The 24,566-nt window shown below is 35.9% G+C and overlaps 1 protein-coding gene across 16 annotated transcripts in view; it reads right to left on the reverse strand.

Annotated features, from left to right (window-relative positions):
* The window catches only part of LOC127859321 (plexin-A1-like), a 154,696-nt gene that overhangs the window by 98,649 nt on the left and 31,481 nt on the right, over window positions 1-24,566 (reverse strand). For 5 of the 16 annotated variants that reach the window (XR_008039312.1, XM_052396662.1, XM_052396653.1 and 2 more), the window contains exons 11-32: window positions 24,435-24,551; window positions 23,887-23,974; window positions 23,480-23,652; window positions 23,145-23,311; window positions 21,623-21,731; window positions 20,038-20,183; window positions 18,207-18,368; window positions 17,859-17,967; window positions 17,258-17,391; window positions 16,949-17,081; window positions 16,493-16,654; window positions 15,818-16,085; window positions 13,977-14,125; window positions 13,576-13,691; window positions 11,236-11,295; window positions 10,511-10,585; window positions 9,664-9,883; window positions 9,051-9,216; window positions 7,198-7,377; window positions 5,727-5,815; window positions 2,680-2,754; window positions 1,437-1,597 (exon numbers count right to left, since the gene is read on the reverse strand). Coding sequence is in view for 13 of the 16 variants with exons in the window: in XM_052396662.1 (XP_052252622.1) it covers window positions 1,437-1,597; window positions 2,680-2,754; window positions 5,727-5,815; window positions 7,198-7,377; window positions 9,051-9,216; window positions 9,664-9,883; window positions 10,511-10,585; window positions 11,236-11,295; window positions 13,576-13,691; window positions 13,977-14,125; window positions 15,818-16,085; window positions 16,493-16,654; window positions 16,949-17,081; window positions 17,258-17,391; window positions 17,859-17,967; window positions 18,207-18,368; window positions 20,038-20,183; window positions 21,623-21,731; window positions 23,145-23,311; window positions 23,480-23,652; window positions 23,887-23,974; window positions 24,435-24,551 (3,059 nt within the window). In the remaining 3 variants the exon portion in view is untranslated. Of the gene's footprint in view, window positions 1-1,436; window positions 1,598-2,679; window positions 2,755-5,726; window positions 5,816-7,197; window positions 7,378-9,050; window positions 9,217-9,663; window positions 9,884-10,510; window positions 10,586-11,235; window positions 11,296-13,575; window positions 13,692-13,976; window positions 14,126-15,817; window positions 16,086-16,492; window positions 16,655-16,944; window positions 17,082-17,257; window positions 17,392-17,858; window positions 17,968-18,206; window positions 18,369-20,037; window positions 20,184-21,622; window positions 21,732-23,144; window positions 23,312-23,479; window positions 23,653-23,886; window positions 23,975-24,434; window positions 24,552-24,566 lie in introns of all 16 variants that reach the window. The other 11 variants (XR_008039333.1, XM_052396693.1, XR_008039338.1 and 8 more) reach the window with 9 other exon arrangements.

Genomic DNA, 24,566 nt, shown 5'->3' on the forward strand with positions numbered 1-24,566 from the left:
ATTAAAATTCAGTTAAGACTTGTAGAATATTTAACATCTTCATTCATTGGTTCTTAAATTGTATTATATACATATTGCATTATAACTTTTCAAATTAATGTACCGAATAATAGCCATAAGATTTAACTGCAATGCAGCATTTCTATTGATTTTTTTCACGTTCACTGAATGCAAAACAAATTGCATGCGCTTGCTTGCTGACGTAATCACTTGATTGCATCATTCAGGTCAAGGACGCGAATCTCTGGGAATTTGAAAAGGCAGTTACATCAACACATGATGTTTTTGTCTAATACAGATGCATTATTGTTGTAAAATGTGCATACAAGTGTTGGAATATATGGCTCATTTATAAGAAACAGGTGAGAATGACTTGAAATTTTCATTTATAATTAAGAATTAACTCGAATGAGGCGATGTTTTAAAATATTGAAAACAGTGTCAGTGACTTGAAAGATTGTTAAGTCTTATTAGTGGGATGCGTTGTCCTTTAATTTGTTGACGAAAATTCACGAATAATTTAAAGGGTAATTTGTTTGATGAATATGTCGTTTATTTTTAAGTTGATTAAATTATATTTATCCAAAAATAATTGTAAAAAATGAAAAGGATGATGGCGATAAATAATCCGCGTGCTGATGTTCAACTCATCATGAGGGCAAACAAAATTTGACGAAAATAAACATGGCGATTTTCATCCATACAACAACATCGGTGAGTACAGCCAGAGCCAGTTTGACTTTTATTTTCTATTTAGTAAAACGTGTCACTTAACAAAGAGCTGAAGACAATTTTTTATTGACTAATATTGCCAATAACATGCTTCACGTAGGGGTACACATTTTGTAAGTTCAAAATGGCAGCGATCTTTGTTATCGGTCTCTTTCTTTGTAGAAACAAGAATTTACGATTGAACAAATGCCACTTTTTCTAATTATGTCTGTGACATTTAAAATGATGATTAAATTTGAACCGAGGCATATTGTGTTATATTGTTTTGTTACTTTGCTTTCGCTTGGCATCATTTAAGACATGTTAGCGTGGCCTATAAGGGAATATACAAACATTGATATACCACTGCACAAGGAAAGATCTGATTGATTAAGCTATTGTATTAATCAATAATTGCTATTGCCTTTGTGTACTTGCATTTATCCGACTCGTCTCAGAAAGGCCTTTCATCAACTCGTCAGATACATTCCATAACACAAATACACTAATTTAGTGTCAATATATATATTTTTAATTTGAAAAGGTTGCAATTGAATATTAAAAAAACTTTAAAAAGTTTTAATTTTCAAATTTATAACAGACCTCCCAACTTCTTTCTGGTATATTACTGGACATTTTCTATAAAAGTGTCTGAAACAACACACTCTCTTAACTAAGCTAGTGAAAAAATAATGTCCATGATGTGCTCCGAGATTTCTGACTACCTGTTGCATTTCCATGAGTGCAACACCTCGGGGTCAGTAATGGAGTGTCTGGCTGCGGCAGCCTCCAGGAAGTCAAACAGGTACTTGACAATTATTGGTGGCTCGGTAGAGACGTGCAGAATGGCCTTATAGAAGTTGTCTATGTACGCTTGGAGAGTGCCCTGCAAGTAATGAAGAGATTCATTCTGGGAAAACGGAGCTTAATGCATGTGCGTTAGGTGTGGTTCCAGAATAGCCCGTGCAGTTCGCACAGGCTAATCAGAGTTGACACTTTCCATTTTTATTGTATAGTTCGTTTAAAAGATGTCTCTTCTCAGCGAAAATTAAGTTTTGGCGGAAAGTGTCGTCACTGATAAGCCTGTACCGTCTGCAGTCCAAGCAGGCGTATCAGAAACGCCACTTTCTGCTTGTATTGTATTATTCGTCTACTTGGCGAAAATCAAGTTTAGGCGGAGAGTGTCGTCCCACACTAGCCCGTGTAGACTGCACAGGCTAATCAGGGACGACACATTACGCACATTAATTGAGCGCTGTTTTCCCAGAACAAGGCTCAGATCATAAATTGAGCTGAACTCTACTATACTTGCTGAATAGGTTCTACATCAGATAACATTGTAGTGTAGGGCTTAGTTCTGCATAAAAAGCAACTGGACATAATAAGATGCTGGAATCTCATTTAGTGTATTTCTTGACCTTGTTGGCAATATATGAAAATTAATATTTATACATTAACAAATAAAAAGACCTTTGTCAGCAAGCCGATGCTAATAATCTTTAATTTAAATGTGCTGATGACCTTTTCTTGTTTTTTAGAAAACAATATGTGTTATAATGTTATGTAGTAAGCAAGAAGTGTTATGTCAAAATAAAAGCATGCAGTATGACTTAATACAAAATACACAGCCTAAATGTCAACCTTCATTAGCCTTTCAAGTAAACTATTTAGGCCGAATAAATATTCAATATGTCGGCCTAACAGTAAAATATATTGTGCTTACAACTAACAAAGCTACTTGAGCATAGACTGCCCAATGTTCTTGCACTTGTCGGAGCATCACTGCTAAGTTGCCTCTGGTTTTACACAACACTGTTCGTATAGCATATTATACAAAAGTTCATTTATGGGTAAAATCATATAAACCTGCATACGGTGTAGGTTTTTAATATCTGCAAAGAAAACCATTATTGTTTTGCAAGTTTAAACCCCTTAGAATATGACCAGAAACACAGTTTAGACTGGTACCTTTGTTTGGATGAGTCTAGGCAGAAAGAGGTCGGTGGACAGTCTAACCTCGTCGTCGTCTTGATTTTGTTTCATCTGTTCGTAAAAAAGGTCAGTAAGTACATACCATACGCAGGGTATAATATATTCATTGACAATCTCAACAAAAACACCGAGAAATTCAAAACATTGTCATAGAGAATTGGACTTAAAGTATGATAGATTATATATATTTGTAAATACATATAAACTTATGCAAAATTTTAGGGGTTTTTTTTCAACTTAAAACACATTTGAAACATTAAAACATTTTTCTTATCATACCCATACTTATTTTATCTCATAGATATGTATTTATAGATTCAGATTAATTGGTGGATAAATCAAAAGCAAATCAGCCATTCGTGTACATACCAGCAGAAAGGATAGTGAAGAAAAACACATGCACGGATTAGGAGCATCAAGGAAAAATATTCAGAACTTGAAAATCCCTAACCTGTTAAAGAAATGAAGAAAACTAAAAGTTAAAATTGAATTCGCCATCATAAAATGTATTGTTTCTTTATGAAAGACAACTGACTTTTTCGCTGATACTTACATTTGTGGATTTCAGGTTTTGAAAAAAATAGTAAATTTCGTCGTTTTTTCCGATGGGTTTGCGTTAAATTCGTAGATAAGACAACCAACAATTAACATCAATAAAAATTAATGTTCCACGAATAATTATAATTTAACGGTATTGTATAAAGAGCAAAACAACTGTTATTGAATTGTTTTAACAAATAACGAAATTCAAAATATACAGTCCATAGAGCCATGACCACACAGATGTTTGACCAAATAATAAAGATATGTGTTTAATGCAGTAGAATAATTTATTTAGATTAATGAGCATTTTATCTGCATGATTATTTAGTCAACAGAAATATATATGTCATCAAGTGAACACAATCTTATATATAAATGTGAGGAATGCACTAAGAAAAGTACAGTTGGTCTGGAATTAACTGGAGAGGACATTGAAAACGGGGACTTATAATAACAAATCAGAAAAGCAGGACATCATGCTGAAACAGAAGCAATACTCGTAAATATCCAACATACAGAGGAATGACAACGACAAATGTCTTAACAATAGAAAGAAACTCCAGCTACTCCAGCAGTACTGCATTGTTATTAAAAACAAGGAACGTTTACAAGAAACATTGTTAAGCTTTGCAAATACAGTAAAATCCGTTATACTTGCCATTATACATTTGTTAATTAGATCGCTGTCCGGTCAAAGTAGGACAACAGGTGGTTTAAGCATTGCCTGCTTAGGTCATGATATAAGGTATCAATCTATCAATTTTCGTTGCAATTGTTGATAAGTTCTTAAGTAATTGAACCAATTTTTTTCTTTTATATTAACAATCGGTGACGTTGACTATTATCCCACCCACACCCTATGCAATCCCAAGCAAGATCTGGTTTAAGTTTGATTTAAAGTAATTTTGACCTTGACCCCACATATTTCTAAACAACCGCGACCTTTACCTCACCAATTCCTAAACAATCGACCTTGACACCACCAATTCATAAACAATCGACATTGACCCCACCAATTCATAAACAATTGATCTTGACCCCACCAATTCATGAACAATAGATCTTGACCCCACCAATTCATAAACAATTTCAGGTAAGGTCTAGATAAGTCTAATTAGAAGGTATACTTGCATGAAATTTCACTAGACATTGACCAGTAACTTTTTTAGTTACAGCCATCTTCATATTGAAGCCAAATACGATTATGTCTGTGAACACCTTTTTTTCAAACAACAAATACACTTTTGATTGATTGTGGGCTTTGACTGAATTACAAAGTTAAATTTTCTGACCGAATTCTTAAGTCGACATGACACTTAAAGATTCGTACATAGTAGTGGGCAGTTTTGTTTATTTACATCTTTGGTTAGCTAGGAGTTTTTTTAATTGATGTTTTCGGGTAGCTTAGATTGAGATCGATGACATTTATATAACAGTATACGACTTAAATGAACAAAGCAAACATGTTTGCATCAGTAATGTATTTATATCCATACAAATCGGGTGCCTCTTCATTCAATCATATTTGCAAGGACAGGTGTGTCGATATTAACGTCCGAAATTGTATGATCCAAATATTAATATTTGGATAGTTCCATGTTGCAGTCTTGCGGTGATAATAAAATCTACCGAGTTCATAATTCTTCTTTCCCTGAATAACATATATTGGCTGTGGGTCACAGAGTTTAATGTATCTAAAAAGACAAAGGCAAACATATGACAAAGTTTGTTATATACAGAGGGCTTAGTTTTGCAGTTCGGCTACATTCAGAGAGCGCTATACATCGTATTCATTTATTTGAATCACAGACAAGACCCGTAAGGGGTTAGGGCACTCGCCCGTATGTTTGATTATTGGAGTACCGGTAAACTTTTTTATGAAGTTGAAACAGTTGTTTTACGTGTAGTTGAGTAACTGATTAGCTTATGGTATGCATCAAATATTTCAGCACTATTATAAGCATTTTTAGAACGCTTTAATAATAAAAACAAAGCAATCCTAAAAAATACCAATATGTACAACGTGTGTTGAAATACACCGACACATGTGCTGTACTTATTTCTTTCATGAGAAACGTTAGGGTTGAAGTTAGTCCATATAAAAGGACTGTCAGAGCCTTTGATACTTTTTGCTATGGCGGCTCTGTCGAAGCAGCCCATTGGGCTATGAAGCTTAGAGTTGAATTAATGCAACTAGGGTTGTACTTAGTGCCAACTGTTACATTAAATGATGCAAAAAAGATGTTCCATTGAATGTCTGGATCTCTGATTTATCAGATGAAAAATTTGATCAAATTCCATGACAAAATACCATTTCATTGAGTTTAATGTCAATGTTAGAAATGCTGTTTGGTGTATTTAATACCAAGTGAGAATATATGGTATATATGCATGAGTTTTCATTAAACTATATCACCTTCGGTTTCGATAATAAAGAACGGAAACCAAAAGCTGACACTTAGGTCTTCTCATTCACTCACCATGTGCCAGAACTTTGATCCACTGAGGGTTCTAACCACAGGCTTTGACTTCCTAATGCTGCCAACAATGAATGCCTCCGGCGTTTCCGCTGTAATGAGAAATATATATTTAAACAAGAGAAAACCCCGGAATTGATGCATATGGGTAAAATATTGTCCCAGATTAACCAATCACGGACGTCGTTTTCTTTTACCCTTGAGTTTAATTTAGAGATTACCTACTCTAAATTCCATAAAAGCGGAAATGGTCGTCTCTGATTAAACTGTTTCGACTGCACGGGCTTATATTGCAAGATACTTTACGCACATAAATAAAGCCCGGCTTTGCCAGAGCGCAGCTCAAATATTTTGCACGCAAGTCGTTATATGTAGCAAGTTTAAAAAGTTCTAATTTGAAAAAGGGGCATTTCTTTTGAAATTTTCAATGCAGGACAATATAAAACCCGTAACGTAACGATTTTTTAGGGGCATCATTGCTTACATCATACATTTGAATTTAAGAAATTATAAATAAATGTAATAGTTTAACAGACATAATTTTGAGGAGGAAATATTTAGAAGAAAATAATATAATTTTATTGTAAGAAAATAATTATATTTTCAAAAAATTATAATAATTCTTTTTTCATAATTATGGAAATTGAATAATCGGAGTTTGAAAATTATTAATAGGTGTTACATTTTGAAAAATATAATAGTATAAATGAAATAAAATAATTTTGATTAAAATATTTCGCAAAATATTAGAATGAAAACGCCAAACGGCATACCTTAGTGTTCATTGTTAATGCGTTTGAGACCAACAATGTCACATATAGGTGAACAATCTCCTTTAGACTGCATACATAACGGAAACCAAGACAGATAGAATATGACATAGATTTCAAAATGATATCTTATCGAAGGGCAGTTTCCTTGCTTCGAGCATTGTAATCTTATCAACCATCAAAACCACGTCATTAAATCAGCGCTTTAGCGGCCAATCAACAATGAGCAAGTACGCAGGCGGAGTTTTATTGACCAAAATTTAATACGGCCATGTTTGTTACCTCTAATATTCACTTCTGAAGAGAGTCAGTCCACGTTAGACAATCGACCAGATATGTCACACTTACTAGGTGTTAATAAGTACAATATCGGAAGATATTTACATAATAAATATATTTTTATCATATTGTATTGTCAAATAACCCACATCCAGGAGTATAGATGAGTTGAAGAATTTAATCACAAGTGGACAGCACGAAGGATTTGATTACATGCATCTATACCATTCCCATGGGTTTTCTGATAACAAACTATTACAGAAACATATCTTATTATATTTCTAACACGATCTTATTTTTTCTTTATCTGCTAAAATCTGTGCTTCTTGGAAAAATAATAATTATATGGGGCTTACATTGGGCAAACAGTATATAGTTTTACAAGTGATTCCCACATTGACGCAATTCAACTATTTTCCACACACCTGATTTCCTGGGTACAGAGCTGATCAGGTCTTCCCTGTTGAAATACAGGAATGCATTGGCGCCGTCAGGTACATGGAAGTGACGCATGGTGTTGATGCGAAACCAGAAGCCTGATTCCTTAAGGCTGCTTTGGTCCTCGTCATGAAGCTCAAGCTTTGATCCATTACCCATGGTAACCTCTGAGAGAAAAAAAAGTCATGTAAGTCACATATTGTCTGAAGTTCTAGATGAGTTGTATAATATGCATAATGAGTGTGAGTCCGTAGGGTTGATGGTATTCACAAAGCTCTGAAAGGAGATCTGACGCATTCAGGCACACTTCACGGAACGATTTCTGTTTGTTATTCTCTTGATTTCTATGCACACATGATTTATTTTGGAAATAGCAGTATTTACATTTTACAAAAATTTAATTGAACATGATGCTGATTTCAACACTGATGGCTGTCGCGAAAGCATCGTCCGTCAGTATTGATTGATTTGAATAAGTCTAAATACAAAGTCAGGTCAATTTTAATTACAAAATAAAGACAGGTTATGTAAGTATTATGAGAGTTTAATGGAAACATCAAAGCGTTCGAGTAAGTAGTGTTGATGTTAAGTAAATTGTCAATATGGGTCGATAAAAAAATGATCTTCTAAACAGCCTTAGCCCAAAAGTAGGTCAATATTAATGTTTTATACAAACATCATTTTGTAGTCAAAATTTTGCTAGATTGAAAGTTTAAGTTAGTGCATTTTATTAATGTATTATTTTAAATATCATGTGACGTTGTCGCACAATGTATATCATACGTCAAATGTGTCATATTTTATTTAATCGGTCAAACTAACCAGCCGAGAATACAATTATCAATGTTTAACATAATCAGCTTGTGCTTCGCTTCATTCAGAGGTGAACTCGCTCAATATATTTGATATAAAATGTCCAAGAAGAATTGCCTCCGCTTTAGAGTATAACAAGCAAATTCGTTGAATTGATATCCCCCGCCTATATGCTTCTCGACACAAAAGTGTTATATTTGACACAAAAAAAGGATTTTTTCAAGATACACAGGGCCATAACTCCGTTATTAACAGATGGTGTACAATGCCATATGGCGTGCATCATCTTCTTATATATATATATACTAATAACAAGTTTCAATGAAATCTGCCAAAGCACTTCCAAGATATGGCTCCGGACACACACAAAAAAAGCATTTTTTCAAGATAAAAAGGGCCATAAATCCGTAATTAACGGATGGTGTGCAATGCCATTTGGCGTGCATCATTCTGTTATCCATATTTATATACTCATACTAAGTTTCAATGAAATCCGCCAAAGCACTTCCAAGATATGGCTCCGGACGGACGGACGGATTGACGGACAACGCCAAAACAATATCCCTCCGCCTATGGCGGGGGATAAATAGCAAGTAACATTTGTGTAGTCAGTTAAGCATATATTCTGAGGGCATTCAAGGTCGGAGTTGTCTCTTACAGTTATTGGGTCTCCCGTATTCGGGTCCTGTCCGTATTGTCTGAATGTCTTGAATGCGGTGTAAATCAGCAGAACGTTTTAAATGAAAAGTTCTACGAATTGCTTTTGTCATTCAAAATGAATAACAATCCGGATTTGTTTTCAAGACATAAGGTTACGCTCATGATTTGGTGCTAAATACTGAATAATCCACAATCATACCACTTACTTTGTCTATAGAAAATGAGAAGTACGTTGCTGAAAAATAATAAAAACTAAATACCCCATATCATGCTATGTTGCCAATAGCTACATTTATCATAACAATAGTATTCATAAGATGTCTCATGTTTTTTTCTATGTTTTTTTTTATAGAGGATCGTAAGTTACCCAGCACAGTGGTGTGTACAGGGGGCCTCATGGAGTAGCCGACATTTTTGTAGAGGATCTCCAGCATCTTGCTCTTGGCCTGGGTTATCGTGTCGCAGTCGAGAACCGTCACTTCGACCTGCTTCTGTTTGTTCTCCAGGTAGTCAAAGTGGCTAACCTGCAGTCTCTGCAGATGGGATACTCGAGCAATATTAATGCCAATTGATGAATACACGTATGTATCAACGAAATATCCCCAATTAAGATGAAATGTCTGTATCTATTATAAAAGTGTGAGTAAGAAATAATTTTAATGCTGACAATTAAAGATGTAGTTTATGTTTAAATTATGCAAATTGTTCTATTGATATCCAGGGTAAAGCGTGCTATTGTGTTACCTTGTATTCAATTTTGAGTACATTAAGCAGCTGCACACATAAGTCTTAATGAATATAAGAAAATAGTGAAGTTTCAGCTCATCTTAATTTTTACACACATCCCCATCATTTCACTAAATCCAATTGTATTTATTATTAAATTTTGATACGTTTAATATTAAACCAAAGAAACTGCGGCAAGGCAGTTGTTCTATTTAACAAATCCAGGTTCACGAATCTGGCAGGAGGAGTATTACCAGCTGTTTAGGGTCTTCAGTGTCCGTGTCAGTGAACAGTCTGTCCTCTGACAGTGTGTACTTAGCGCAGGCCGTGATGTAGTCGACTGGTCCCTTTTCCACCTGTATCTTGATGGCCTTATACATGTTGAATAGCTCTGAGCCGGTCTGTTCTTTCAAGTAATGGTAGAGGCCAATGGACAGCCAATAAGTCAACAACTTCTCACCAATTGACTCCGACCTGATGTGATAAAAGACAAACTTTTAAACAGCTGTTAATTTAGCATGTAAAGGACCTGTCTCACACTGAGTGAATAAGCAAAAGGAAAGACAGCCATGAAGGTAAGTGGAAACTATCTATTTTAGCTTGATTGAATTAAAAACATGAATCTTTTTTAACGTATTTGAGTAAGTTTTGTGGGTGGAACCAGAACTTGGTGTGTTTGTGGGAGATCGTAAGAACTCTCGAATCTGTGACCTCCCGATTGCTTGGTGGCAACCATATCATTATTTCAGCTGAAAATACTAACAAAAAATTGCTTATTTTTTTAATTCATTCGGCAACAATCTGTATGATTAAGACTTTTTTGAAACTGTTTACCTCTAAAACGCGTTTTAAATGACAAACTATAGAATTATTGTATTCTAATTGAGTTATAATAATAATAAGATATTTATGATAATAATAAATATTAAATTCACCAGTAGATCGATAAGTCAGTTCTTCATTGAATTGTTTGCTTGTTCGATATCTGAAAGAACTCTTAATTATAAGCATTAATAAGTATCACACATAAAGCTAGAAAAACACAAAATGCAATATAAATTAACAGAACCCGTACGATAAAAGAATTTTGGGTCTACATACCTCCTTAGCAGCAGTTTTGGTGAGTTAGATGAGACATTCTTGTCTATCAGGTCATTCAACAAGCTTGTCAGGATGCTGCAAAAAGAAAATAGGAACATCTCACTAGTTGAATGTCATATACATTTTTCTAATGCATTTGGTATGTGTTGTACCTTCGATCAATATTTTCCAAAATGTATGTTTCTCAAATAGAAAATACTAATTCATTATTAACTTGATCATAGCACATCTCGATGCACATGCTAGAGAAAGTTAAAGTGAATTGTGTCAGTATTTATATGAAAATAAAACAGACACACAACACCGCATATTAATAGCAGAAAGCGTTCAAATTATTTAATTTTGATTTTACTTTAATAGATTTAGATATTTGTGAATGTTAATGCGAAAACCTAGCGTTATCACTATAAAAGAGTAACGATAATCTATGGAAAAAAACTTCAGCATTACACCTTTCTCATGACAAATGGGTCTTATGGCATATGCGGCCAGCTAAGCTTCAAATCACCCTGCGCATTCGCCTAGACTTGTAAGGAGCTACGCTCTCCGCTCATGAGACCGGGACACCTTGCGTGACTTTAAAGCGGACAAGGTAGCTCTTGACCAGACTGCACGACTACGAAAGCTGGTCTGGAGATACACTGGCAGCAAATAACATACGATATTTTTTTTTGAATTGCGTTGCTAATTTATATTAGAGAATGTAGACACACTATGTGGCTTACCCTGTGATGTATTCCATGTTATCATGATTGATCACCATTAGGAATGTGGCAACATCAGATCTGCAATGAAATAAAACAAAAATAGAAAATGATGAAAATAAATCCTGATATTAACTAAAATTGAATATGTAACAATTCACCTTATACAGGATAAACTGTGGATCCAACTGCAAAAGATCTTGTTTAAGCTCCATCAAGGTTTATCTAATATTCTAATTATCAATGTCAAGTGTAAGAAAACTCAATTAAAAATGTATTGATGAGGATTGTTGAAACCAAAACATGTACTTATAAAATGTGATTAAAAACTGTTTAAACTTGATGTATATTGTAACAGGGTGAATTATCTCGCTGTTATTTTGTTATTGCTTCCATCCCTTAAACGCGCTTCACTATTTATAACATTTTATTTTAAAATATAATAATTGGGTCTATGGGTATTTCAAATATTTTTAAATAGTGTCTCAAATAGTCATTATACTTATTGCATAAATATATGTTTGAAATATTTATTTAAAAAATCATGTATTAAGGAAGGCCTTCCCAGCAGAAGGGCAAGTTATCCTTCCCGCTAGTTAGGCAAAGTGTCCTTCTCACTAGTTGGAAAAGGTGTTCTTCTGATTAGTTGTGCCATGTATCCTTCTCACTAGTAAGGCAATATGTCATTCGCACTATTATCTCAAGCTGTCGTCTCCCCACTAGTGGGGCATAGTGTCCTTCTCACTAGTAAGAGAAGTGTCCTTCCCGCTTTTTGGGAAAGATGTCGTCCTTCCCATTAGTTGGGCACGGTTTCTTTTCCGCTAAATGTGCAAGGTGTCCTTTCTATCAGTTGAGCAAGGTGTTCTTCCCTCTAGTTGGGAGTGATGGCCTTACCACTAGTTGGGCAAAGTGTCCTCGCCATTAAAGTCCTTACCACTGGGCAAGGTATCATCCGTACTAGTTTTGCAAGGTGTCTTTCCAACTTTTAAGGGCAGGTGTCCTTCCAACTAGTTCGGGAAGGTGTCATTCCCACTAGTTGGGCAAGTTGTCTTTCAAACTGGTTAGGGAAGGTGTCATTCCTACAAGTTAGGGAATGTGTCCTTCCGACGAGTTGGGCAAGGTGTCTTTCCAACTTTTTAGGCAAGGTGTCCTTTCCACTTTTTAGGCAAGGTGTCTTTTCCCTTATTTGGGTTAGAAGTACTTCCCATTACCTGGGCAAGGTCACCTTCCAACTCGTTGGGGAAGGCGTCCTCACTACTAGTTGAGCAAGGTGTCATTCCCACTAGTTGGGCAATGTGTCTATCCCAGTAATTGGGCAAGGTGTCCTCTCCGCTGGTTTGGCAATGGGTCTTCGGCCTCCCCACCAGCTGGACAATGTGTCATTCCCACCAATTGGGCAATGTGTTCTGCCCATTAGTTGGGCGAGGTGCCCTTCCCATTAGTTGGCCAAGGTGTCCTTTCCACTAGTTGAGGAAGGTGTCATCGCGACAAGTTGGAAAATGTGTATATCCCACTTGTTGGGCGAGGTGCCCTTCCCATTAGTTGGGCAAGGTGTTCTTCCCACTAGTTGGGGAAGGAGTCCGGTCCACTAATTGGGCAAGGTGTCATCCCCACTAGTTAGTCAATATGTCCTTCCCAATATTTGGGCAATGTGTTCTTACCACTAGTTGTGCAAGTGGTTTTCCCAAATAGTTGGACAAGGTGTCATCGCCACAAGTTTGGCAAAGTGTCCTTTCTTCTTGTAAGGGAAGTGTCCTTCCCGCTAATTGGGCAATATTTCCTTCTCGCTAGTTTGGCGCCGTGTCTATACTACTAGAAGGGAAAGGTGTCCTTCCTACTAATTTGGCAATGTGTCCTTCCCACTTCTTGGGCAAGGTGTCCTTCCCACTAGTTGGGCAAGGTGTTCTTCCCGCTGGTTCGGCAAGGTGTAATTCCATCTACTTGGGCATAGTGTCCTTCCAATCAGTTGAGCAAGGTGTCCTTCATACTAGTTTAACAAGGCGTCTTTCTAACTAGTTGGGCAATGTGGTCTTCTCACTAGTAAGGGAATAGTCTTCAACTTTAGAGTCGTTTGCTATAGTCAAGTAGTCAGAAAAGTATTGATTGTTTTCGTGTTTTTATTGACATGAACACTCATTTATAATTTTCAACTTAGTTCTAATACATATTGCTATATCTCACACTTACTCATCAAAATGAGTGGCGCTCTGAACAACCGGGCTTAGTGTATAAGTGTCAGCAAAGATTAGCCTATGCAGTCCCCAGATTCTCAGAAAGAAAATTAGTTCTCTTCTAAACGAAAATCCAGACTAGAAAAAAAAGTGCCCTTGAGCGAGACTCACATGTTTAATCAAGCAGTACCTGTCTTGTATTGTGAAACTGTTCTGTTTCTCCAATGTCCGTATAAACAGCAGAAGGAACTGTCGGCTCCTAAACAAGTTCCGTAACTGCTCCATTTCTCTCTCAACCTTCTCCGTCTGTAAAATTAAAGCCCAATTGGATATATCTGTTGATGCACATAATTGGTTTTATTATCAATAAATCGGATTCGAGGGTATCTTTCGATTGCATTAGAAAGTATGATAAAGTAGCAGTAAAGATATTTTAAAATGATGGAGAAGATATTGCAGAAAAAGCATGTTGTGGCCTAGATCAACCTTAAACCTAGTTATTGAGATTCAAACCAGGGCTTTGATATATGTTGATCTTTTTATACGTGGTTCAATGTAAGGTTTACAGCTCGAAGCTATATGCCCACTCACTAGGATGGTGGGTGGGGCAAGCAGGCAACGTGACCTTTCAGCTGTGAGCAGCGTCCGACAAGCGTATTCGCTGTAGTCTCTGAACAGCACACTGCCCCCCTCCAGGTCTGACGTCAGGTCGTCCATGGCTGTCTGCAGAGCCGCGAACTCTGCCATGCGATAACACAAGGTGATTGTTGAATACACTCAGTGAGAAAAGCCTTAGAAAAGCTTAACGTTGTGGATTGGTGGAACAAAAACAGCTAGTTGTGTACCACAGGTTGTTGCTTTTCAATTTAGTATGGTCCACACACATGTATTCCTTTTTTTCGAAAGAAAATAAAAAAAAAATATATATATAAATATTTTTTGAATCGGACTACCTGCTGGAAAGATGTGAGCCAAAGATAGCATAAACAGCTTTACCTATCTCATCCCTTGCATACTTTACCATGATCGCCACAGACATTGCAGATAGCTTATTTATATAATGCCTAACCATGTATATATAAAAACTTCCAGTAGCCATTTTTCTTCCTACCAATCCACATCTATAAGCCATATGCTAGTACCCCGAACTTCGATCGTCGTTACAAAATTGATCATCTGCTGCCCAATGTATCTCACCCCATCTGCGAATTGTGATATTTGCATTACTCGTCTCAATATGCTAACCGACGAGGGTATCAAATTTTGGACTTAGTTAAATTTCGGATAAAGCTTTCAGGTGATTGCCCTTAAAATCCAGGACTAAACTATCGCTGCCCGTGCAGTGTGTATAGAATCACTGTCAAGAATAACCAGCGTGGATAAGCATTTGATATTTGCGATTGTTTGTTTCATACAAGATGCATCAAAATGACCCTCAAAAGTTATAGAGGCGCAAATTCAATTGTTAGTTGGATCTGCACTAGCTGCGGAGTCCTTAATTTTCCATTTACTCTTTGAGACAACAATTGCAAGCTCACTACTAGGGACATCCATTGCAACGATTAAGTTATACAGCATACTCAGTTATTCTTACTCTGAATCAATTGCTCTCCCTATACAACCTTACAGTAGCATGTCATCCCTCGACACATCAATTCGGTCCCCGAAATAACAAAATTACATTGTAAACAAACACAACGCCCAGCAATCCACATTTGGTTTTATGGTAGTCAACTTCAAAAGCATAACGACCAAAAGCCAACCATGTGGGCTATTGTTATCAGAACTCAAGCCTATAATTATAGGAAGTGGGACTTTGGTCCATAATGGCCTCTTTGAGAAATCGTGTCGAGGCGAGACCGAAACAGGGACCTCATAGCTGCTACGGATAACACGGATATCCCAGCAGCTATTCTATAATGCAGCGGGAACCAGACACTCAACGTAGCCGCCATATACAGGCCTCAAAGTAGTGCAGTTTATGAAAAACATGTAAAAAAATAGAGATTATCTGAACAGCCTGTACACTCGGACTCTACACTACCATTTCGCTCGAAGGAGACGTAAACCTCCACGATATAGACTATGAAAGCCAAACTGCCATCTCCCCAAACTACAGTAACATTATAAACAAGAACTTTCTAAATCTTCCCTTGGCTCTGAAACAGTCATCAAGTGCCCCACAAGAAACAAAAAACACACTTGAGTATTAAGATAAATGTGGTCGACGCACGATGGAAAAAGTCAATTAACATTCACCATGAGAACGTTTTTCTCAGGAGAGATAAAACAAACTATAAGTATATTTAAAAACATTTCACTTATCCTTGTATTACATATTAACTTCTATATTCAGCAGAGGGCACAATATGATGACCTGTTTTCACTTTGCAAAGCTTTCTCAAATACAAACACATAAATAACTTGTATACCTTCTCGGCACTGATTCCTAAATTTTCCCTCCATTTTGTCCATCTTGTACTCATAACTCTGCCTATCCTGTTTCCTCCTCTGCTGCAAGCGTTGGAAGCGGAAATAGTAGACGCCAAGAAGAAGACAAACTAAGCAGAACAGCACAATACCCGCTGCAGCGCCACCTATGTAGACGGTCGTATCGTTGCTGTGTTCGTGTGTCTGGAGGGGTTTCATTACAGAATACTCTATGTGTCCAACAACCCGCTCAAGGAATCCGATCTTCACCTACAAATGTATGTATGACCTTTCAAATAAACAGGAGATGGAATGCGCTTGGTTATTTACCTATGATTAGTTTGAAACTATCTTGTGAAGTCAAACTTAACAAAAATTATATATATATATATATATATATATATATATATATATATATATATATATATATATATATATATATATATATATATATATATATATATATATATATATATAATTGGTTACATTTTCATAAAACAATTTTATCTTTTGCCCATTCTCTTTTCCAGTATTGGGTTGAAATTTGAATAATCAAGGTATCTTTCTGTTTCGGTGTGTGTATGTTTTGACCAGGATTAATAAAAAAAAGGTTTGAGTTTTTTGCAAGGTAAAATTTTGATGATCAAGCAATGCTATTCGCAACAGACGATCCTTACCAAAACCTGAATGGTAGAGTTCTCTTGTTTCCAACAAAGTGGCCTCAGGCGGGGTAGGTTGCATCTGATATGGAAGTGGTCCATGTCCGTCACATTGCAAGGAACGCAACCTATAATGACCTCAACATCCTCCTTGGTAGCAGCATACATCAAGTTGTCTCCCTTTTAATGATTTATTATATATTTATTATAAAGTGCTTTAGTGGTTGGTTTTTGCTACCAAAATCATTTAATGTCAGATCACAGGAATTATGCTTGACAGCTTTGCCGGATATGAGATATTAATGATAAATTCATTGATTTGTACGTAGAATGTACAGCAAAATATCAAATATTCCCCTGTAAATAAACATATACATTTTCACAACATACATTTCTGATCACATGACAAACAGCTTAATAAAGTTCATATAGGAAAACATATAGCAAAATGAAATTTATAACTTCACTACCTACTTTTATTTCCAGAGTATCGTTTGGTGTCCGCACCCCGAATGGATAGAAAGTGGGGTCCGGGTAGTACAGAATTCGACCGATCGAAGGGTGAAGGGTAAGTAATGATCCCACACCATCCATGATAAACCCCAGGCTATAAAAGTACATATAATGACTTGAGTTACTTCATGCAGTAAAAAGAAAAACAACCAAGCCAGAAACTTAAAATGAATTAGTTCCAATGGATCTTAAATTTACAGCATTATTTAGATAATCTTTACGTGTTCTCATGGATAAGTGTATATTAATAAAAGTATTATTTGGACCAACCTGATTTCGTTATCTGGTTTCAAACTGCGTCTTGTCCTACTTTTTAACTGGTACACACTCTGATTTAGTGGCGGGCTTGGACAGACCAGTGTGCCGTCCAATGAAATGTTGACGAAATTTGGTCTCGTGCATTTCTAGGCAAAAAAGGAAGACAACTTTTAGTCACGACTAGTTATTCTCCTTTGATTCAAATATGCCGCGAAAGGTTAAGTTGAACTCATGCAATGTTAGGACAAAGGCAAGATAGTTTAATCAAAATATAGTTGTTCCCCTTTGACATCAATGTGCCACTAACCGACATTTACTCCCTTGTTAGTTTCGAATTATCACATGCCTTCCCATAGTACGATTTGAATTTAATTTGCGATTTCAGGATCGTTGTTGATTTTTATGCAATGCTACATAAGGACAGTTACAACCATTTGAATTATATATATGCAATCACATTCAAAACTACTACCCGTTATTGCTAAACAATCACTAAATACTTCAGCATTACTAAAATAAATTACTGTAACTTCCATTCTTAATCTTCTCAGAGTTGGTATTACATGTCCCAGAATTAACACATGTGCGATGAGATTTGTCAAAAACAACTCACAGATATTCCCACAGTATATTCGTTTGTGCCGTTGTTCCAGTAACCAACGATCATTGGTTGCATGACCGCCAGAAGGTTTGTGCCAGTCACTGTCAGTTGTCGACCTCCACTGGAACAAATTAATAGTTTTTGATAAAAACTACATTGACATGCATAAGATCTAAAACCATTATATTGTATGACATTACTTTGTATATGATTTACAAATTGTTTTATGTAATTTATTTGTTTAAGTACATACAACTCTCGCAATCTTTATCTACGATCAAGGTATGTTTCAGTTTCATTGTCTAACTGAATTCATATATATATATATATTTTCTTATAATGAGATATATTTTAGTTTACCTGATGAAGCTTTTCATTGGATGTATTCTAGAGATCACTGGATCACTGTAATAGGAAAAATTGACATACATGTTCTTCACTGACTGCATGTCAACTATTAACTCCACTGTGACAATCCCAACGGCTGATATAGCCGGTGTGCGGCAGAAGAAATGTGTGTCACTGAAAGTAGATTAACTTGTTTATAACATAAGAATATGACGTTCCACAAGTGATATTATGGTTGCAATCATAAACAAATAAAAGTAATGCATAACTACAGTAAAATTATTTAAAACAGTTTTCAAATGATAAAAACACTCTGCACAAGTTGCCAAGAGGGCCAATATGGCCATTTATCGCTCACATTGTTAGTTCGCGTGGTCATTTCCTAATTAAATGGCATTACTTGAACAATCTGTGTAAGTGTAAAGCAACAATCGGTTGCCACAAACAAAATATCAAAAGTGTGTTCTTTGCGATTTCGTTAACGTTTATTTGAAGCTATACTGCTGCATTATATAATTAAAACATGTCATCCCCCCACACACATACAGATATAATTTTTACCTCAGGCGACTGATTTCAACAAACTAAGTAGAAATACATTATTTGATGGACCATGGCAAATATTACATCTCTTTAACTATCAGCTAAGATTTTATGAGTTATTTTAAATAATGTGACCACATGGGCATTGTGACCCCACGAGCATGATTTTAAAATATCTTCGAGGAGTACAACCTGATATCACGTACATAATATCAAAGGTGTAGGCAATATTGTTTATGACAATCATATGTGTTGTTTTGCTATATGATTCTATATGAATCTCGTGACCCGGGTTTGTGACCAGTTTTGACCGCAGAGACATGATTAGAACAAACTTAGTAGTGGTACGCCGCACAACTTTACATACCGAATACAAAACATATTGGCTCTATGGTTTCAGAGAAGACGACTGTTAGAGTTTTCACTTTATACACATAAGGAATACAGCCAAAGTGTGACACTGCGTTCATGATTTGAACAAACTGTAAAGAAGCGTAATACGATGTTACGCATCAAATATTAAATCACTGACACCTTTGGTTTCAGATAAAGAGATATATTCGAAACAATATTTACTATATCCGTCTATGTAAATCATGTCACCCCAGGGGGCATGGCGAGTGTTGACCCTGTGTTATGATTTAAACAAAAACGGTAGAGTACGGCTGTATAATGTGACACGCCAAATATTTAGCACTGATATATCGGGTTAAAGGGAAGATTTTTAAATAATTTAATGTATTTTTTTCTTTAGCAGTTTTTATTAATTTTGTCACCCTTGTCGTGACAATTTTGACACCAGGGGCAATATCTGAACTAAACTGGCGGAAGACCATTAAAAATGTTACACAACTCCGAGGATTGAAGATTTAGAGAAGGTCTTTTATTTTGTTTACATCACTGGAAAAAACGTTACCCTCAATTTACCAAAGTACATGATTTGAACAAATCTTAGTAGGCAAGCCGTAAACATTGGTACACTGTTTTTTTCAATTTTAAAATCTTATTTTAGATCTTTTGATCTAAATATGCAGTTGACCAAATTGACAACTTTGAAAGATGGTCATCCAAGAGGTGTTTTTATGTTGTTTTTTTTTTTCCTGTTTAGGAGATGACTGTTGAATAAAAAACGCGGCGGAAAAAAAGAATATGCCAAAAGATAACCTGCACATCATTGTACACAGGTGAGCTAAAACGTCCCTTATTTGCTCTTTTTAAATATTTGATAATGTGTTATATTGCAAATATATTTTATGCAAAATTTGGAATTTCTTGTTGTTATAAATAAAAGTATACCCACTTGTATTTGTTGATGCGAGTGCATTCATTTCCCCCAAGACGGATGTGCTGATCGCGTCCCGTGAGAAGATGTTTCCCTTCTATCGTGATGTTCGTCCCTCCTGAAATGGGTCCAAACTTAGGCTGGACGCCATAGATCTCAGGAAGCTAAAATGACACATTTAAAAAAATGATGCTATACAAGTTCAGATACAGTGTTCAAGTAACAATTAAACATGAGGGCCTGAAAGGCCCAAAGTAGCTCACCTGAGATACAAAGGAACTGACCTGTTCTGTGACGCCCAAGATATAATTATGACGAATATTTTACCAAATTTCATGAAAAGTGAACTAGAAATGTAAGTTTAAGAGTGCTTAAAAGGTTTTACTCTAGCCATATAAGGAAAAATTATCCGCTCCCTAGCGGCCATGTTTTTCAACTAACCGGAACCTTTTTCGAACTCGTCCGATAAATAATTAGGACAAATCTTCTGACCAAGTTCAATGAAGATCGGACAATACATGTGACATCTATAGTGTTAACAAACACAAGGATTTACTATAGCCATACGTTCCATTTACGGAAAATGCCCCCCCCCCCTCTTCTCCTTGGCGGCCATGTTTTAAAGCAACTGGAACCATTTTCGAACTCGTCCGAAATATCACTGGGACAAATGTTCTGAACAAGTTTCATGATGAGCGGACATTAATTGTGGACTTTAGAACTATTTTGAACTCATACAAGATATCTTAAGCAGAAACGTTTAAAGATTTGACAATAAATGTTATTTTTAAAGTGTTAACAAATTTTACCATATCCATATAAGGCAAAAATGCCCCGTCCCTTATTGGCAATATTTTTTTACCAACCGCAACAATGTTCAAACTCGTCCAAGATATCATTGGGACAAATCTTCTGACAAAGTTTAATGAAGATTTTTTTCAAGCAATTGGAACCATTTTTATACACGTCAAAGAAATTATCGGGACAAATGTTCTGACCAAGTTTCATGATAATAAGACAATAAATGTGGCCTCTGTAGTGATAACACGGTATTATTAAAGCCATATAAGGAAAAATGCCCCGCTCCCTGGTGGTCATGTTTTTCATTCAACCAGAACCATATTCAAACGCGTCCAAGTTATCAATATCAAAAATCTTCTGACTAAATTCGTATAAAGATCGGACAATAAGTGTGGCCTCTTGATTGTTAACAAGGAAAATGTCAACGCCGTATGACGCACGACGACCAAAAGGCGATAACACAAGTTCACCATGAGCACAGTATTTGTTCTCAAGTGAGCTAAAACACAACACTAAAGTATATACGTTTTTTTGTAAATACAACGCATATTTTATTTATCCTGCGATAAAAATATCACTGGTCATAAAGCGATTAATAGGTTTGGATAAATTATAATATATACTATGGCAAGGGCAGAAAAAATATGTGCAGCGACACTTACCCGGAATATGAATGGCCACCTGAATGTTACTTTAATAATGGCCAGGAAGCACAATTATTTGCAACAACACTTACACGGAATGTGAATGACTCACTGAATGTCGCTTTACTATATCTAGGCAGATGGACAGCAACTCTTACCCGTAATGTGAATGGCTCAATGAATGTCACTCGGCGATGACCAGGGAGGTGCAGAGAAATATTTGCAGTTTCTTCTTTTAAAGCCATGAAGACAATTCTGCAAGATATCCTGAAATGTATTCGTAAATATAGACATGCTTATATTTTGCACATCATACTCAATTTGGATCAGGCAATTTTATTCCGAATATTGAATCTCAATAAAAAATAGCATGATTGACTTGTATAATGTAACATTAACATTTATATTTCTTACTTGATAAAGTTTCTGTGATGGGGTTTCATCATACGAACTAAATCTCACGATAATTAAGAGGAAATGGAAAAAAAAACATGTGCCTATGCATGCCTCTTCAATTGTGACTTGCATGCAAAGAAGGAAGAAAGATGACACACGTTGACACGAATAATACAGGCAAATGAATAAATGTTCAATTCTCATAAGATTGCTTGATATTGGAAATATCACTTTTTGTTTATTTGACCATAGACTGTGATTTGTGATATACAGTCCTTGTTCCTAGTTCCTAGGAACCAAGTTCTTAAGCAGGACATCCAGTCTCTATATCCTTGTAACTTCTTGCATGTTGTTTGAAAATCATTGACTGACAAAGGTTTGCTCCCGACCATGTTGTAATCTTAATAAAATCTTAATATGATGCTTTGAGTGTTGACTTCTTACAATGGCTGTCAGTACGGCAAATTGGCCCATGCTAAACACATTTACCGTCCTGACGATAGGTTTCCATTTCCTATATTTTACAGTTCATCTTAAAGTGTGGACCTGAATCTTTGTGTATGACGCTCTGTCACCGAATACATGCCACGGATATACAAAGTTAAGAACACTCACAAAAGTTGCGCTGCAGACACAGTTTCAGGGCTTTACTTCACATCTTACATTTTATCTCAAATGTCTCCTTAGAGATGAATTATGGATTAAGGGTACTTGTTTGTGTATACATCCATGAGTTGTTTTCTTCACAAGATATGTAAAAATTTCTGAATGCTAAAAATATGCGCTTGATTTGACCTAAAAATTCTATATTAACCGTTGACCTTAGGCGAACTTTGTGGTTGCAGCAGTTTATCTCACAATGCTGGTGTCATCCGCTGTGAACATATATTTGCAAATCCATTTTACTGCTGGAAAAAAAAGTGATGTTCTGGCCCAAAACATACCTGCCTATTGATCGTTTATTTAATCAACATTATTGGCAGTCCTTTGGGAAACGGAAACTTATTTAAAAGCACAATAAATTGGTTTCAAACAGGAATACATGTATTATTATTGTTTTTACGTAAACCAATAGCATTTTGTCAGAGGAACGTATACAGAGCATTGATTCCAAGTTTGGTTAGTTTCACTACACATTTTAATAAAACTTACAAACAGAGAGTGACGGTTAGGGTCAAATAAAGATTACACATTTTTCTGTCATTCTTAGATGAACACAAACACAGCACTTCTTTTCTTCAAAAGCAAGTCTGTTTAAATGTCATGACCAAGAGTTCCAAATACCGGTTTCCTACATAGGAGGAATTGCAGTACGAAGAGTTCTTGTAGAAGTGACAACTTTGGTTGCCCACTGTGAGACTATTGTTAGCTTCTTCGTACGTGGTTGGCAGATTGACACCTTCGATTTCCAAACACAAACTGGCGTTCAAATGGGAAGACAAGGGGTACACCTGATGGATACAGATGTGCAACCATTAATAAACTTATATAGGACTGAATGATTGATTGTTTCTGAATAATAAAATTCCGCGTTTGTTTGTCATAATACAAACATAATACAAGGTAAAATCCTGCGCATTAATATTTAAATTTTTATCACAGTTTTACATAGACTTTACCTTGTTTATTGTAGGTTCTGGACACTGAGCTGGTCTCTCACACTGACCGACGACGCCAACATGACGGCAATGGCCCTGACACCACCGACACTGGAAGTACGGCTGGTAAACACGTAAACTCTCACACTGCTTGCAGTTGGAACCAGTAAGCTCTTCGCACCGGTAAAATACCACTGGGGTACAAATCACACATGTATTCTACCAAGTTTTTTTATCATCCAAATAATAAAGTGAAATCAAATTTTCAGATTTCATGAAAGTACGTAAACCGTGAATGAAGTAATGTCAGGTCTTGTAATTTTTTAGATTTAATAAAACTGAATAGATCAGATCATTATCAGTGCACGCTGAACCGATCCACATATTGCGGTATTAAATATACACAATTTCTGATTGTGAATACATACCTTCAATTGACAGGCCGTCGAGCTTTACAGAATTCAATGTGACACTGAGGCGATTTGATTGGTTGTGAAATTCTGGGCGAAAAGTGGTCTGAAATCAATCATAATTTGAAAGATGTGATTCACATTTTATTTGTCTCATTCAGTACAAATATTTGGTCTGATTAAAGGGCGATTAGTGTTCAAACAGAGAATTATAATAAGTTAAAGTAACTTTGAGCATTTAAAGTATGAGACGGTTTAAAAAAAAACACCTATCGAGAACACCAAGTGTATTTTTTAACAGCAATGGTTTTATTCAGTTCTCATAGACTTAACAGTATTTGTTGTGATAAAACATGCATTTGAAAAATCAATAATTGGCTAATTGCCGGTCTTTTTTAGCTTTCTATTGCATTTATCTTATTAATTACAATTTTTCCCACAGTCTTTCAGACTAGTTAATATAACAATGAAAGATCACTAAAATGAACTGAGCTAAACCATTACAGTTAATGTTAATACAATAATTAAGTTACTTAATGTTTGAATCAATTAATTACACACACTACCTGGTTGATGGTACAACTGATGTGAGATGAACTTATAAAAGTGGCTGGAAACAATTGAACAGTATCCGGATCAGCAGGGGTTAACACGCTGCAGCTGTAGTCTGCACCATTCCTGGGCTAGATAAAAGAACA

The sequence above is a fragment of the Dreissena polymorpha genome, chromosome 1 (genome assembly GCF_020536995.1).
Source record: "Dreissena polymorpha isolate Duluth1 chromosome 1, UMN_Dpol_1.0, whole genome shotgun sequence".
NCBI classification, from domain to species: domain Eukaryota; kingdom Metazoa; phylum Mollusca; class Bivalvia; order Myida; family Dreissenidae; genus Dreissena; species Dreissena polymorpha.